The 18,338-nt window shown below is 51.3% G+C and overlaps 1 protein-coding gene across 3 annotated transcripts in view; it reads right to left on the reverse strand.

The window, feature by feature from the left end:
* The window catches only part of LOC119100923 (carbohydrate sulfotransferase 11), a 33,391-nt gene that overhangs the window by 2,112 nt on the left and 12,941 nt on the right, over positions 1–18,338 (reverse strand). For all 3 annotated transcript variants that reach the window (XM_037224126.1, XM_037224127.1, XM_037224125.1), the window contains 2 exons: positions 6,765–6,874; positions 855–1,023 (listed from right to left, as the gene is read on the reverse strand). In XM_037224126.1, coding sequence (XP_037080021.1) covers positions 855–1,023; positions 6,765–6,874 — 279 coding nt within the window. The remainder of the gene's footprint in view (positions 1–854; positions 1,024–6,764; positions 6,875–18,338) is intronic.

An 18,338-nucleotide genomic window follows, 5' to 3' on the forward strand; every position in this document is an offset into this window, starting at 1 on the left:
TTCAAATACGTCGAAAAATTCCGGCACGGGCTGAAAGTGTTCATTGAACCAAAAATATCGTATGCACTCGCGTGCTGGCCCTTTCTCATGGCGTTTCTACATATTTATGCGTACATTTAATATGTTTACTTGTGCTCACATACTTGGTTATGGCGTTATTCTTAAGTGTGTCGGTTACAAGTGTTATTTGCGTAGCAACTTAAGAAGGACGGGACTGTTACCTGCACCGAATCATCCTCAAAATGGCTATTTCAGTCAAAATCTTATACGAATGTGGAGCACTCCCTTAAAGAATAGTGTCATAACCGAGTGTTCGAATGCAGGAAAACATATTAAACTCACGGATAATGAAGCAAGAGCACTACGACAAAGGGTCAAAACACGAGCACATGACAATTTTTGGCGCAGCGAACACTTCCAGCATAGCCACTTCCGTCTCTCGGTGAGCTTAAAGTGCTACAAGGGAGTGCTTGGTTGGCAATTTCGCACAGCTAGTGCGGCAGCACCCCAGCGTGATACAAACGCTTCATGACGCACTTAAATAGTGACGTATTGAGCAGCATATTTGCTCAGCGGAGAAATTATTTTGTCTAGAGTTGTCTTTTCCGCTCAAGAGCATACCAATGGCTCTAAGTGGGCTTGAAACATAATATCAGATGCTTGCTTCAGTATCTTCAATTGTGGAACGTTTCCTTTAAAATCTGAATCTGTTCGGCAACCGGCTAATCAGAGGCATGCGAAGTGACACTCCTGGTTGGACCGAGTTCTGCTCCTCCTTTGCAACGGTGATGAGCAGCACCACCGGGGTGAAGGCACGGGACGATCTGCGACCGCAAGCGCTCTGGGCCACGCACCTGCCAGCCACGTCCGATCGTGCCGAGATGTCTGCGGAGCACCTCGATCGGGCAGGGCCGGCGCGGGCCTCGCCGCCAAGGCCGGTCCAGGCTGTGCGCCCGGCAGAGCAGCTTCAGCCAGTTGGTGCTGCCGGCCTTGTAGACGGGGCACCAGACCAGCGCATGGGTCCTGTCGACGGCAGGCGGTCGCACGTCATGACGGCAACAGGGCCTGCTTGGTGGAACTGCTTGCCGGTGCTCGCTACGGGCCAGGCGAGCCAGGCGGGCGTTATTGTCCACGTTAGGGTCGTACCTAGATTACCGGAAAAAAACTGCGAGCCCCGCACAGGCCCGGCCTCTGCATGACACCAAGGCGAATTCTGTGGGTTCATGTTACATTCGCAGAATGCAGGATTGGCATTAACCACACTCGCTGCAGTGTTACCTTACAAAACATGCAAGCAATATCTTCGGGAAATTACTGTGGAGCTATTTTACCACGAACTTCATGAGTTGGTAAGTCTAAAGATACCCATATGCAATAGGTAGCGGGATAGGTTGGATACATATTATGGTAAAATCACGGGACGTGGATGCAGGTATATATGCTATTGTATTGCAGTGACAGGCCGGCGCGTCCAGATGTTTTTATAATCAATAGCTCTGTCTTATTCAGCCTCTATTCCGTTTCTTTCCCATACCATTGTCTTACCACCCCTTTTATGTCCCTGCATATAATGCCATCACGGCGGGCGCGTTAAAGTGAGTGCTCCACAATTGATCGTTTTTTTTACTCAAACAGCACTCTTAAAGATAATTTGGTGGAGTTTACAGCCCTGTCTTCTTATGATCTAAACCTCTTTAGTTACTAAGGTAGACGCCCGCGAAGATGTGCAGACTATTTCGTGCAGACTTTTCAAGGCCACCTAAACCCCTCATGACGTCATAAGGTCACCCATGGCGCCATAATAACGTCATTTGACTCCTGTCATTCCATTGACCAGGCGACGATCAAAGCCAATGCAAATGTTCTTGTCAAGCCGTTCATATCTGGCGTTCATGAGCATGTTTTCCAGATATAATGGCCATCAAGTGGCTCTCAAGCAATGTTGTGCTAGGTGCGATGACATAGACAAATGGTGACGTATTGAGGAGCATATTTATTCAATAGAGAAATGGTGTGGCTAGAGCAGTCTTCAGCGCTAAAGAGCACACTTACAATTATAAGTGAACTTGTTTCATCACATCCGATGTTTTCTTCAATTTCTTCAAATGTGGAATATTCCCTTAAACCTGCACTCGGCCGGAGGTATTATACCTCTCCCGGGATCTGCAACCTTCAGATGCCATATGAGAAAAAACAAAAATACCGTTGCAAAGGTCTCGTCAAACCAAAAAAAAAAAAATTGCGCACAAAGGTTTTGACCCTAAGCCAACTGTTGCATCACCAGATATTGCGAAAGACCAAGAAAGGTCTTTCCGATAGACACACGTTATCACGCCAGGACGGATATTCAGGGCACGAAAAGAAGCGTTAAGACTGTGGGAGTCCATTCCCACCATTTCTGTTCCCCTTAAATGGTCAGGTCAGATCGGGTCACCATTCAAAGTTGGCCTGCCAGTAGCCTGTAAGAATGAGACTCTTCAAAATGCGCTGCTGATTAAGTCTAGTTCATTAGGTGCAGCTGTACGACACAAGCATTCAAGACACACACATAACAGTTTAGGCTGACATTGAGGTGATCTAAGGCCAACTCAGGTCGAACTTATAAATCATCCAAATGAAAAATAAAGTGCTAACCGGGTCCATGTTACCAGTGCAATGCTCTTCTGTGGTCAGAAATAGTGTATTGTGCATCTACAGGTACTTAATATCGCATAGTTGTTGTCTGCAGTTGCCCCCTGGACGCTTGGAAATGTATTTGTAACAAACTGTGGGCAGACACATTGTGACATAAAATTATACGAAATCAGTTCGACAAACACGATCAAGTGCTGGTTAAACGTGTCACACTCGTTGATCTAGTTGCTCTGCTATTGGCAGCATAGATCATTGGCCTTGATGATCTCATGTGGCCTTGCATGCCCTTTCATGACCTATTGTGACCTCAGCGAGAGCAAGAGCGATCAAATATCAACCAGAGCCAAGGTCATCATAGCCAAAGACAAACTGCGATGCCACCGCACATGTACCTGGCCCTCGTTCCCATGACCGCATCACCTCGGGCGGAGGTATTGCACAAGGCCGGACAAAATTGAGATATCCAGCGAGATGCTCACGTCAGCTTACTCACTATCTTGAACCTTTCGAAACAGCCGAATGTAGTGACTCAAAATCACCGTGTTTCAGCTGCACCGTACCGTAGTCCAAGCCAGGCTGAAAACCTAAATAAAACGTTTGCTTGTTGTTGTTTCAGACATGGCAATTATCTGACAAAAGTAAACACCTCCAAGTTTTTACGCTTGCGAACACAGGGTGCGACATGTCCGCTGGCGCCACGGAAACGCCCATTAGTATGTGCGTAAGTGCATGCTGGTACGCTGTATGCAACACACCGAAACACTGGTGTGGGCCAGCCGCCAGCGGCATGTGACAAAACTACACGGCGTCCTAATTTCCTTGCCTTGATTGAAACCCTTGGCGAAAGCCAACATGGCATGCTCTACCGCCGGAAACATTGGACGCTCAGCCGAGGTCAACATGGCACGTCCCACCAAGGAGGCCGTGGCTGGCTCCACGGAGAGCACCACGCACGAGATACCGCCTATACGACACCGGGTTGACGAGCACCACTACGAGCAGCAGGGCCTCCCCCTGCCCCTCCCCCCCTCCTAGCGGAAGCCGACAAGTGCCGTTAAAGCTTAACGGCAACTCGAGCCCGCCGTCTCTCAACGGAACGACAGCGTCGCCAGCGGACAGAAACGGGCCCCTCCCCTAACGGCATCCGCGCGGACCAATAGTTCCACCACCAACTCACAGGTGGCGTACGGATTTCCGGCGCCCATTGGCGGCGGAGGTGCCACGACAGCTATCTGATCCGAGATGACAGCACCGGCAGACGGCGGTCGGCCGCCGGGGCGGTCCGTGACGCCTGCTTTGTGGGCTGCCGCGTCACGCGTTCGGCCGCCTCGTGGGACCTCGCCGGTTTCGGCTCGGCAGCAGCCGGCCTCAGCTCGCGAACGGCCGACAGGCGGCGCCCGGAGCCAATGGGTCCCGAAGGGGCCCATTGGCTCCGAGGGGGCCCACAGGTGGCCGGACAGGTGGTGTTTTTTTTAACACAAAACGCAGCAAAACTGGGTATCTCTGGACTTCCAGGCGACCAAAAACAGTCGTAAACAAAAGTGAAGGGCCTATGAGAGATCCAACAATTATTCAATGATTGGAAAACTTGTGAACTGGAAATTTTAAGCTCCATTACACTATCTAGGGGACCCATGCTGTTTCCGGGGACGTATATTCTCACTTTCAGGATAATTTCTATCGTTAAGGAGCATTTCACGTTGCTCTTAATTTCTTTTCATTTGCTCAGAGGGCCCTGCGCTGTTGTTGGGGCTTTTCATGTTAGCGTGCCGGGACACTCTTGTCAATCACGGGCCCTTCCACGGATTCTTTCTATTCGCCAGAAAGGCTCTGTGAGCTATAGCTGGGGCACCATATCTTAACCTGCCGGGGTATTCTCGGCTGCTCAGGGGCCTTTTACGTGGGTCTCGGTTGACCTACCGACACGCTTGCGATATGCACATGGGCCCTGTATATTGGTCTAGGATGTTTCCAGTCCTCTGTCATTTGCTTAGGGCCCTACGCTCTTGTCGAGGGCCCATCTGATGGCCTGATTGCGTACACTCAGCCGTTCGGGGACCCTCCACACTGGGTCTTGGGTACTACTTCCCTTAATGGGGGGGGGGGGGGGGGAGGGGCGGGGCAGCGCTTTTGTGGGAGGCCTACCTGATAACCTGCTCGGGCACATTCGATCGTTTGGGGGCCCTCCGTATCGGGCCTTACGCACGTGCTATTTGAAGGGGGCCCCACGCACTTGTCGCGGGCCCCCTCTTTTCGCCTCCTCGGCCACACTGGATAACTCGGGGGCCCTGCACATTGGTTCTTGATGTTTGAATTTGGGGCCCTCTGCTCCTATCGCGGTCATCTGATAACCTGTTGGGCTACACACTATCTTTCGGGGGCCCTTTGCACCGGGTTTTGAGCACTCTTTATTTGAATGGAGGGTCCTACGCTCCTCTCGGAGGCCCTTTTGATAAGATGCTCGGGCCCATTCCATCGTGAGGACCTCTACATCTGGTTTTGGGTACTTCCTTTTTGAAGTGAGGGCCTTCCACTCTTTTCGGGGGCCCTATCTGTTCTGTACGGTCTGTATCTGATCCGTATTCTGTATCTGCTCAGGTCTCGCCCCAATTGCCAATGGTACCGTCGCCTTAGAACAGTAGTCGAATATACGCCGGTGAATTTTTACGCGTTTTTGCCGAACGTAATTTGACATAGCGCCGACGTGCTATGGGTCATTTTCATTGGCTATTGGGCGTGGAACACTTATTATACTAGTGCATCACATTCTTAACATACTCTGAATGCTGGAATATGGCATACTCCTTGATGTGAAAGGAAAACTTATGCAATAGTCACCAGTTATCAGCTGATTACATCGCCCAGCCGGCTGTAAATACGTAAGCTAGGAATCAAGTTTATGCTTAGTTTTGATGGTTGTTAGCAGCAAACTCAAGTTCATTTTGCTTGTTGTTCCGAAACACGTAGACTCAAAATCACAGTATTTAACATGATCTGTAGAAAATGAGTGAGGTCTATGTGTATGAATGCGTAGCATGCCTAGCCTTATTGGGTTGTGCACAGTAAAATAAGTTTTCGTATTTAAAAAAAGAATAACTAAATACATACATATGCATACACTTATATATATTTACGTATATATATACAACACATACGAATTGTCTTAAAATGTAATGATCGAAAAGCAAGAGTATTTTTTGGAGGGGGACTCATACTGCAGGGGGCCTCACAATCTCGCTTGCCCTTCCCCTTCCTTGATGAAATCCTGGATCCGCCCCTGTTTCGAACAATGATGACTGCGACGTTTGACAGATCGAACCAGGTCAAATGGGTCAAACTAGTACTTTATTGTCCCCTCCTGTCATCTCAAGAATCAAGCATGCTTCGTCGACGTCATTAGTCACATCAGTCAGAGTCCATGTCACTCATGACGTCATACCCCATTGGGTATGCGCCCCTTGATGTTCGCGACCACTAGGACAACGTTTGTACGTGACGTTACATTGGATTTTCGGCTGATACACGGAATCTTTTTTCTCCAATTGAAGTCAGACGGCAAGGGTCCAAGAGTTTCATCCATAGACAAGTCAGTTTGTGCTCCCACGACAAATGACGGGCAACGAAAAGTTGTAACATGCATCATAAATTAGATAAATTTTAGTGCACGTTGTTGTGCGCATACGTAATGCGTGCCAACGAACATGCTTTTGTCTCGCGTGCGTGGTTACTATTACAGAAATAATGCACATGTAGAGAGAAAATCTGTCACGCTGCAAACACGTCGTGACGCCACGTAGAATAGAACATTCTTGGTGTGGTGCGAAAACACCCTTTATTCGTGACGCGGTCAAGAAGCTGTCAATGCCTATAAGGCGTTATAGACGTTGACTGAAACGATTCGATTGCCACGAATTTGGGGTTCTCAGCGCCTATGAGCTGTTACAAGCTGTGATCAAGGAGATCGCTAATCTTTATCATCCGCAGTCTCCACTGCAGCGTTGGGAAGAGGGGAACTGAACAAAACCACTTCGTAGGATTTTGCATGGAATCTCCGGACGTTGTAATGCAGATAATGGATCAAAACAGGTGTCCCCGCAGCATTTGGTGAGCGGCGGAGACCGTGTGCTCACTTGTCGTAGAAGATGTTGTCGGAGATGGCGGGCGCCCTGTAGAGCGGCTTGCCCTCACAGGTCTGCCGCATTGTCTCCGCTCTCAGGCGCATTCGTTCCCGCATTATAGTCTGAAACACAACAGCGTTGCTAAGTTGCACAAAGCAGGTTCTTGGAGCCCTTGTTTCATTCTAAAACATATCGCACGCGACAGTATTTTTTGGTTGTCCTTGTTGCTTTTCCTGCCAGTCGTGCTTTTCCTTTTCCTGGCGTGAACGGCAACTATGGCTTAAGCGCGCCTGCCATAGATCAAGAATGTACAAGCAGTTGGTGCATCTTTGATCTACTGGTCTACATTCTTGATCTACCAACGCCACTGGGGTTCCTCATGAGGACGACGGGGCCTTGTGGTGTACTTGTTTGCAAGCCTATGTGCCGACACTAGGAGAGCGCCTTCCGGGGGAGGCCGGGGTTTGGGCCCGCCCTCTGAGTGGGCTGTACTCCTGCTGATCGTAGAGTGTGAAGACGCAGGCCAAGTGGCTCCGTCGGCCGACATGGACTGGCGGCGGCACATCCTGTGGCAATGAGCCGTCATCTACTGCGTTATTCTGCAGTCATGCATTGACACCGCGCCATTGTTTCCAGGGACGGATCCAGGACTTCGTCGAGGGGGGGCATGTTACATTGTGGGGCCCCCTAGAGTTAAAAGCCGTCCAAAAAAATCATCGCATTCCTGCCGTTAAATATTAAGACCACTGGCCTGTTATTTGTATACGGAAATCCATCTAACTGCGCGCAACATTAAAAAGCGAGACGTTTTACGTACGCACACACACGGAGACTATCCGTTCTCTCCAGATCATGATGAATTCTGTCATTAAAAGGCTGCGTTTTTCGGAAAAAGCATGGCAACATGAACTAAATTTGGCTGCCAAGTGCCATTAGCAACGACCGTTAACTTGATTCCTAGCCAATCCACAGCTAACCGGCTGGTTGATATGATGACTAATATAGGATGTTCAACCTGTTTTCTAGGAAGGAGAACAAAATATCCTAGCATTTCAAATGCATTAACACGCGCCCGGGTGGCCGGCTAGACACCCTTCGCTCGGGTGGGGGAGGTCAATTTGACTCCCCCCCCCTGAAATCTCAGGAACTAAGAACGCTAGAGGCACATAATTCGCAGGGTGCGTTGACCTGTACGTGAACTTATTTAGGTCAAAGTTTGATATTCCTAGGTCATGACCTTCAGGTCAGATAAGGTCAAACAATGTCAAATTCTAGGTTGGTTTCCAAAGAGCCCCCAGAACCTAGGCAATTGTTTCTGAGCAAAAGGTCACAAACTCGTTTGATGTAAGTGACCTTATTTGACCATTTGAAGATCATGGTGACAAAATCATACAAGACTGCTCTGAGTTTTGCATTTCAATAAGCGACAAAGATTACGCTAGGCAGTATGCTCCTAAAAACAAATGTCGACCTGGGTCATCTTAGGCCAATGACCTATTCTGCCCTCTTACAAGTCAATGAAAGATATATAAGGCAGTCCACGCCATCCATAAATTCGAAATGAGCACCAGAAACTATCCCATACAGCCAGCCCTAGAGTAATACAACAGGTTGGTTTTGACCTTGGCCAGATCTTCATACCTGACCTAAGTGAACGTAATTTGCTCATTCAAAACTTTGTTAGGCCAAGAAAGCATCTCAGCGATGTATGGCCTCGTCAAACACCCCGTTGTTGCATCAGATTGGACGGTTCTCTAGAAATTGCCTTCGCCGAAGCCATGGCCGGAATTTGACCTGCCATAGGTCAGCGACCCAAATGGTACATCTAAAATGTTTATCAAACGATCCACTATTCATTTGTCTACAGCTATGCAAAATTTGGCGCGGCTACGCCGCACCGTTCGGAAACCATTTCGGAAAAACCTTCGGGGGTGGTCACTTTGACCCCCTACCCGAACGCTTGTTAAGGACGTGATGCACGAGTATCTAAATTAAATAACTAACGAAAACGACACATACGACATCGGCGGAACGCAACATTATGCTTTAAAATTCGAGTAAAAATTCATCGGCGCATATCTGACTGCTGCTTTAAGGCTAAGGCACCAGGGCCAATAGCAACGGAACCTGAGCGATCATGGGTGCCGCCGCAGGCCAACAAAGAGGCTTCCGTCAGTAGTATGGGAGCAAGTGTGAGGAACCCAAGACCAACGTGATGGGCTCTTAAACGATCGAGAGCGCCCCGGTAGGCTGACATATAGGATGCCGGCCAGAGCACAAGGCCTTCTGAGCAAAGGGCATTTGTCCAAGACCAGTGTGCGTGATTTAATTAATGCCTCTGTGCGATTCCGAGTGCCCGGGCAGGTTAACAGAAAGGGCTCCAATAGGAGTGAATGGGTCCTCCACAAACGAGATCAAAGGGAAAGAACTTCAGATCAAGGTACAGGGCTCCTGAGCATGGGGTGGCTTATGTGCCCCACAACAAGACCACAAGGCCCTCCGAGCAAGTGGGAACAGCCCGAGACTAGTGCGAAAGGCCCCTGAGCAACTGAGTGTACCCCGGCATATGAGGTCCAAACAAAAGGGTGTGGAGCCTTTCGAGCGAATGACAAGAATCTATGGAGGGCCCCTGATCGATTTAGAGTACCCAGGCATGTTGGCATATAATGCCTCAAGGAGCGTAGGGCCCTACGAGAACATGCAAAGAGATCAAGGACAGCGCGGAAGGCTCCTTAACGATCGTATTGATCCCGCATGTGAACATATAGGGCTCTGGCAACAGCGTATCGCCTGTGGACAGCGTAATGAGCCTAAAAACGTCCTCAAGCACCACCCTCTCAATCAGCGAAGAATGAACTCCTCACGGGCTCTTTGCTTTCGCTTGCGACTGTTCTTGATCGCCTGCAGGCTCAAAGACGTCCAACTGTGTCGTGTTTTGCATTAAAAAACTACGTCCGATTGGCTGGTCGTGGGCCACTTCAGAACCTATGGGTACCCTCGGGGCACAAAGGGGGGGGGGCATGGATCCGTGATCCCCCTCTGGATCCACCACTGGCCCGAGCAGCTTAGTAGATGAGGCTCCGGCAAGAACATCGGGCCGTCCATTCAAATGAGAAATACCCAAGACACAATCTGGAGGGCTCAGGAATGATCGAGTGCGCCCGAGCAGTTTACCAGAAGGAGCCCCTGACAAGAGCGCAGGGCCCTCCATTAAACGAATAAATTTCCACGATGCAGTGTGAAGGGCCCTAAACGATCGGATGCACCCGAGGAGGTTAACAGATAGACCCCAACAAGAGCGTGGGGTCTTCCACTTAAATAGGAATACCCAAAACCCAATGTAGATGGCGTCCGAATGATCAAGTGTACCCGAACAGGTTATTTGAAACGGCCTCTGACAAGAGCGTAGAGCCCTTCATTCGAATAAGAAGTAACCAAAGCCCAGTGGGGAGGGCCTATGGAAGACCGAGGGTACCCAAGCAGATTACTAGATGGCCACCGACAGGGGCGTATGGCCCAACATTCAAATGCCAAAACCCAGTGCACAGAGCCACCGAATAACCCAGTGCGTCCTATCAGGTTAACAGATGGGGCCCCGACAAGTGTGTAGGACCCTCCATTCCTGAGTGTGCCCAAGCAGGTTAACATATGAGCCTCTGGCAAGGGCGTAGGGTTCTAAGCAAGTGACAGAGAACTGGGAGCACCCTAAACTAATGTGGAGGGCCCATGACTATAGCGTGAGTATTTCGGTAAGTTAATCATGACAAACATGAGGCTAGTTAACATATGGAGCCCCGGCTACAGCGTAGGAGCCTTTCGGGTGAATGGAAAGAATCCGTGGAAGGCCCCTGATTTACAATAGTGCCCCGGCACGCTAGCAGAAAGGGTTCCAACAGCTGCGTTGGGCACTAAGAGCAAATGCAGAGAAATCAAGGGCAACATAGAAGGCTCCTTAACGATCGGATTGACCCGGTTTGTGGACATTTAGGGATCCCGGAAACGGCGTAGGGCCTCTGTACCGTGTAACGGACCCTAAAACCCCGCTATCACCACCCTCTCATTCAGCAAAAAAGAAATTGTCTACTCGCGGGTCCTTCACTTCCGCTTGTCACCGTTCTTTGCCGCCCGGAAGCCCAGAAACGTCCAATTTTGTTGCGTTTTGTGTAAAATGAACTGCACCTGTTCGACCGGCAGTGGGACGCTTTGAAGCATATGGGCCCTTCGGGGCACAAGGGGGAGGCCATGGCTCCGTTCCTCCTTTGCTCTGGATCCGCCCCTGACTGTTCCTAGTGGGATGCACTCATTTTAGCCTCTGAGCCATCACAGCCACCACAGGGCAGACCGGGGCGTCACAAGCGATTCGTGTTACAGCTTGCTCCAGATCACAGTTTAGGCCAGGGTGTCACAAGCGATTCGCGTTACAGCCAACACGACGCAAGAGACCGCTGCGCACCACAGGGCTGACGAGGGCGTCCACACAGCTCGCAGCGCGTTTACCTCCGCGCAAAACAAGCGATACGTTCATTATAGTGAGCCGGGTGACCGATGGTTTTTCTGCCGTCGGAGCATCTACTTCAAGTCGCATTCTGAGCTATTCAAAGATATTTCGCATTACCCGGATTGCCGAAGAAATCAGACGCGTCCGACCGAACCATGAAAGGGATGGGGCCCCATCCCAACTCTTCCCAATCTGTGGCTACGAGTGCTGCGGTCGACGGCCGCTAGCACGTCCCAGTTAAACGCCACCACTCCCAGGCATTCCAGCCGCCCTGTGATTGTTCTGTCCTCTTCGTTCGGTCACGGTGATTAAGCACATTTTCACGCTTCATCTTATGCGGCTGTCAAAGCTTCAAAGTGAGAACGTCCCCCTTGAGTCCTTCACCAGGTATTGTCTCCAAAGGCTTGCAGCCAATGTAATGGACTGACTGTTCTGACCCGACGTTTGATGAAAAGGTTAATGCATCCCTATTTGTTGTTTTACTACCTGATATGCAGGCGCCACCAGCTACCTTGGGCGTGCACTAGCACCCCATATGTCATGAGTGTCTATCTGAACGTTGTCCCCAAGGGGGGCGAATAGCTCCCCGGAGTCAAAAAGCGCCAGCGTCATCTCCGGTAGGCGTGCGTTCATTTGAGTTTCAACGCAACAACGCCTTCGTTGTTTGTGAAATGCTCGACACCTGAGTGAAAGCTTCATCACGTTGTATTTGGACACTGGCCTGGGAAATTGTATAATTCATAATGAAAATTACCGCGCCCTTTTTCAGCGGCAGCCCACTTCGATGGCACGCCGCCCCACTCCGCAGCGCATTCCCCCGCCGTAACGTGACTCTCAACGGCAAAAACGGCAACATTAAGAGATCAATCTGCGGCTTATTTATTTCAGAGCATGCATCTATGTGAAAAAAATATTCCTGTACTGACTAAATGCGGTGTGCTTTTGAGCATATCAACGAAAAAGCAGCACTGAGTCGACAGTATCTCGTCAACTGGCCGAGCTCCCAAAGCCAGCGGCATACCTGTAGTTCTAACGTCGTCGACCAGGTGCCGCGACGGGGGAGCATGCCCGGCGGCGCCTGACGGTGCCTTCAGAGCGGGCTCGGGCTCCGCTGGCGGCTGCGCGCGGCGTGACCGTTATTAGTGGAGCGGAGGGCACTGACGGGAACTGCACTGCCGCGCCAGGCCGGCAGGCGGGCCGGGAACGGGGTCACGCTGGCCGGCGCAGCGATGCAGGTGCCCAAGCTCCAAAACCAAACAGTCATCAATGTCAGCTCCTTCAACACCCGCGGTGCTGTGCATGGCGGCAGACGAGGAGTGTGCGCAACGTGCGCTGGAGACTGACGGGCCGGTTCAGTCGCACGGTGCCAGCGCGCACATGGCCACAGCCAGCTCAGGTTCAACCACTTTCAGGAGCACCACACAGTGTGTTAACGCCCCCGCACCCGATACGTGCGTGGACAACATGCTATCTGGGAATGACACTGTTTGTCAGCATAAGTGATGCCTGTTATATTCGCGGGGGCGCTTTGTTGAAGCGCCATGCAACAGGTGAGAAGCAGGGCGTCACGGGCACGCTGCTCTCTAAGTTCGGGATGTAACGAATGCGCTGCCTTCTAGGGCCAGGACGTTACGGGCACACCGCTTTCTAAGGCCAGGGCGTTACGGGCACGCTGCTTTCTAGGGTCAGGACTTTACGGGTATGCTATCTGCTAGTTTCACAGGTATGTGACGTATTTGGTTTCTGTTTTGCTTTGGGTGAGCTTGCTGGCGGGATTCGGGCCTAAAAACTTAGTCGTGATGGTATCCGCAAACACTATGACGTGTTCTTTAACACGCATGCAGCGAAACCAACAAAGGCAAACCTTGCTATTTGCGTGTGGATGCAATGTTGGAACGTATGGCAACAAAAGAAAAACTAGCACGTTAAACCGAAGAGCACGTTACCCTCCTCCACTGGGCCGTTGACTCGTAGCCTGCTGACGACCAGGAAGTGATCAGGGAAGCGAGCAGTGACGGGCGTGCCGGGTCACCAGCCACAGAAGCCGTCAGGCAGAGGTGCGCGCAGACAAAACCGCGCCCGCGTTCCATCACCGCACGCGCCGTGTTTTCCCTTTCAACGCATATGGACTTTTGAAGTGCTGATCATGGAATAGCACGTGAAATAACAAGCGCAGCCCCGGACGACCGCGGTCAAGGTTACAGGGATCGTACCAAACATCGGTTGTGAATTAACTGCGTTAAAAAGGTCCCGCACGCCATTTCCATTAAGATGCCGCATTATTTTACGAGTTTTTACCAGGGTTTACCCCCCTTAAAGTACTACCATAATTTTGCGCAGCTTTGACCCAACCAGGGCACAAATGTGACAAGAGTGCTTACTGATCATCCACTCATCCTGGTGGTTCATCAAACGTAAAGCGGCAGTATTTCGGGCTGTCATAATTTGCTCGGGGTTACTTACAATACGAATTTTTGTCTCGCTTTCAGCAAAAAATATGATGATCCCAATCCTCAAAAATGCGTCCCAGACTCATTGCCAGCTGATTAGGTGCGCCGAGCTGCGGACATGAACACGACTGCCACGCTGGTTTCGCGCGATGGGACGGGCCGTTCGTTGGAGGCCGAGGACAGACGGCGTCAGGATAATGGACGGACTGATCATTAGTCACGCCATGGCGCCTGAGAGTCCGTGGTGCGCGAGAGCGCAGCCCGGGCGGCGAGCGTGTGTCGGCGGCTCGACGACCAGACGTTATGTGAGAACGGTACCACGGTCAGCTGAGCGTTAGTGACGACCGTTAGACAAGAGGTGCACGGGAGGCGGGTAATCGGTCGGTGACCATTGTACTGAATTGCACATAATCGGGTCAGTCCACAATAATTGAGCTATTCTCAGACTCTCGTCAACTTACATGGTCGCAGTGCAGGTTGCATGTGACCTAAAACACTAGGCCCTTCTCTCGCCTATCCCACCCACACATCCCAAACGACGCTCACCTTCTGAGAAGAGAGGAAAGTTCGTTGAATTAGGTCACGAACCCCAGTTTTGAACTGACGCTTTGAGGCGTTGAGTGCGACGTATTTCTCGTTACCCCGCTGCTCCCGCGACACATGTATCGTTTCTATCCATGGCTGCGTTTCCCACGAGGCACGTTCAGGTGGTGTGACTGCCGCGTGTCTGAGACCACACGCTCACGATTGTCTTAGTGCAGAACCAAGTACGACTAGACGTTTCAGTGGTCAGAACGCTGTGCGGCAGGCAGAGTAGTCAAGCAAAGTAGTCAATAAGCTCATGTGCAGACAGCCAGCGTAACTGATTTCCTACATCAGGCAGGTGGTCATATTTTAGTCGACCTGTGATGATCCCGGCCGTGAAGTTTAATAATTTTTGTAGCTTTGAGATGTTCGAACGATTTGCTTCACCAAACACCTGGACACAACAACGTACATGGGACAGAACCAGGGCATCGATAATCGTGGGCAACGTTGGGGGAAGAGCGTTGAAGGAAGAGCGTGCTTGGCATTTATCATACCTATTAAGACGTTAATGCATTTATTCACCACCTGATCTATGTGACAGCTGTATGACTGATAAGTCAATCATATAAAGGATAAGTATATCACGACTCTGATATTTTGTAGTATTCTGAACACTGTAACACCTGATCGAAGAACACTAGGGACAGGTGCTCTCGGATTTGATTGGGCTGTGAACGGTCACGTCACAGTATTATTTCATCTCATGTTACAAAAACCACGCGCACGCTACGTCCAGCACCGACTCCAGTGACCGCCGCATCTCTGTTAGTCTGACCCGAGGGCCTGCAGTGGCCGGCTGCGCGTCGTCAGCGTAACAGACTATTGTGACACGGAAGCCTTTTATGTGTGGTGGGATGAAGCACATGATGTCGTTGCTGAAGATGTTGTACAGCAATGGTCCGAGACGAGAGCATTGGAATGCTCCAGTGGTGATACTTGCTGGTTCTGACAGCGCTTGATCCGCCCTCACACGCTTCGTGTGTCCCTACAATTGGCTTTGAGTCCAGTCTGTAGATATTTGCAGCTGCCGCGGCTTTGTTATCAACATTGAGTAATCTACTACGTAGAAATAGCGACTCAAGTCGATCAAAGTCAAACGCGTTACTCCTGACCGGTCCATCCAAAAAACACCTGATCGGAGATCGATAAAAGCGCTGTGCAAGTTGAGTAATTTTCCATTAAGCTATGCTTGTCAGAACTGAAAAGATGAGGGTATGTAAGATATCGGGTGAGCTGATGGGTCAGGTCCTGGGCTTTTTTTACAGATGGCTGGTACGACAGTGACTGGCCAAAAATTTGAAACTGTGACGAATCGTTCTTTTGAAAATGGGAGTAATAGTGGCGCACTTACAGCAGGAGGGCACCGTTTCCGCGACAAAACTGTAATTAACACGCGCTCAAGTGGGGGGTACATTTGATCCCCGAAGGTTTTTACAAAACAATTTTCGAACAGCCCGGGCGTAGCCGCATCAAACTTTGTATAGGTGTAGGTAACTGAATAGCGGATCTTTTGGTTTACATAGTTATATGTGCGTTGTAAGGTCGCTGGCCTATGTCAGGTCGAAGTCAGATCGTGGCTGTCAGCGAATGCTTTTTTAGGGAATTTTTTTTAATTTGATGGGACAACGGAGTGCTAGGTGAAGTGGTTCGTCACTGAGATGGTTTCTTAGGCATCAAAACAGCTGAATTTTGATAATAGCAAATTGTATTGCCCTAGGTTTAGGTGTGAAGATCAGAACGAGGTCATACCAGCCTTTGTGTTGTATTTTTGTTTGTTTTTTTTTTTTTGCTAGAGAGCTTTGCTTTTAGGCCGCTTCTGATGCTTAATTCGAAATTCTTGATAACAGAGGCCACAGCAGACATCTTCCATGAACCTCGTCAAGTCCAGGCAACTGGCGTAAAGTTAGCACCAGTGACCTTTTGCTTACAAATGGCCTTATACTACTTTCACTCCACTCTCGTTAAGGTATCTTTTAAAGGTTTTTGACCCTACTCTTGCTTTTGCCTTTGCTTGCTTACAGCTATCTAGGTTCAAGGCGGTTGCATGAAAAGGTCTGGGGCACTTTAGGCACCAATCTTGAGTTTGACCTTGTTTGACCTTATTTGACTCGAACGTCATGTCCTATCAACCTTAAATTTTGACGAAGGTATGTTGCACACACAAACCGGCCCATCTTGTAAATGTGGTGTCTCTATCCCTTAGTCTTTGAGATATCAGTGGTCGGAATGACCCCCATCCGAACGGGGGGGGGGGGGGGGGGTACTCAACCGACCACCCTGGCGAGTGTTAATGATATGAAGCAAGATTCTTCCGATGTCTCGGAGACAGGGCTTCAAAATTTGCACAGGAACGTCGCCGTCCACAATTACACGCGTGATATTAGGAGCCCATTGTTGACGCGTGAAAGACGCACTTCCAGTTCCTCCCAAATGCACCGGAGAAACTGAGTGATGACCGCGTCTGTCTTCTCGGTTCCCAGTGAAGTGGAAGAGTAATTTAGCTGGTCCGGTGTCAGGTTCTTGGGCTGCGTGGGTTGTTCGCGTTTGGGAGCTATTGCCGCCTGCAACTGGCGGCATAGCGCAGAGGCGTTTGTGCTGATTACCCGCTCGGCAATGCTGAGACGCATGTCCCTCGGATGCCTCTCTTCACCTGTACATTGACCCGGTGGTACGTCTCGTTATCACTGTTAACAGCCTCCCTACGCTGCCTCATGCGGTTCAGAGTGTTTTCTTTGACGGGGGGTGGTGGTGGGCTGTGAACACGGTATCTGCGAATGGGAGCGTGGGTGTCAAGCATGCGGCTCATTTCAGATGGAAGTGAATTACACTGCTACTCGCATGTGTCCTCCCGCCTGACTATCGTTTGCCAATCCACGCCACAGACACCAGCCACGAACACCTCCTTGTCCAGACAGCTCCAGTTACGCCCTGTCCTGAACATGGTGGAACAACAGCTGGAACACGCTGAAATTTGGCTTATCATCTGACACGATCTTCGCCCGAAGAATGAGAAGCACGACCGTGGTGGGCACTCATGCATAATGCGCCAGGTGCCGCACACCGCCCGGCACTGCACAGAGGAGCCCGAGACCAGGAGCTCACCACACCCAGCCTCACCCGCAACCGCCGATCGGCCGTCGATATGTGCCTCCGCCACCCCCTCCTCTCCACCACTCTCTCCCGCCACTCCCTCCCCTCCACTCCGACCGACGTCGCCTCCTCGCCGCGGCTTTGCAGCTCCGGCCACCCACCCTGCTATTCCCACACTGGTGCTCACGTGTCTCGTCCAATGTGTGAACGTTGGCCGCTCGGGTCCGCCCACGTCCACGAGCCGGCCCAGCGTTCTCTCCGCCCTGCGGCCGTCTCCTGGGGTCTCCAGCGCGAAGTGGTCTGTGGTCACCTGGGCGCTCCAGCGGACAGTGGTCTCCCGGGCCTCCAACGTGAAGTGGTCTGTGGTCACCTGGGCGCTCCAGCGGAACGTGGTCTCCCGGGCCTCCAACGTGAAGTGGTCTGTGGTCACCTGGGCGCTCCAGCGGACAGTGGTCTCCCGGGCCTCCAACGTGAAGTGGTCTGTGGTCACCTGGGCGCTCCAGCGGAACGTGGTCTCCCGGGCCTCCAACGTGAAGTGGTCTGTGGTCACCTGGGCGCTCCAGCGGACAGTGGTCTCCCGGGCCTCCAACGTGAAGTGGTCTGTGGTCACCTGGGCGCTCCAGCGGACAGTGGTCTCCCGGGCCTCCAGCGCGAAGTGGTCTGTGGTCACCTGGGCGCTCCAGCGGACAGTGGTCTCCCGGGGCCTCCAGCGCGAAGTGGTCTGTGGTCACCTGGGCGCTCCAGCGGAACGTGGTCTCCCGGGCCTCCAGCGCGAAGTGGTCTGTGGTCACCTGGGCGCTCCAGCGGAACGTGGTCTCCTGGGGCCTCCAACGTGAAGTGGTCTGTGGTCACCTGGGCGCTCCAGCGGACAGTGGTCTCCCGGGCCTCCAACGTGAAGTGGTCTGTGGTCACCTGGGCGCTCCAGCGGACAGTGGTCTCCCGGGCCTCCAACGTGAAGTG

Source organism: Pollicipes pollicipes, unplaced genomic scaffold, assembly GCF_011947565.3.
Source record: "Pollicipes pollicipes isolate AB1234 unplaced genomic scaffold, Ppol_2.1 Scaffold_4881;HRSCAF=5763_pilon_pilon_pilon, whole genome shotgun sequence".
Taxonomy (NCBI): Eukaryota; Metazoa; Arthropoda; class Thecostraca; order Pollicipedomorpha; family Pollicipedidae; genus Pollicipes; species Pollicipes pollicipes.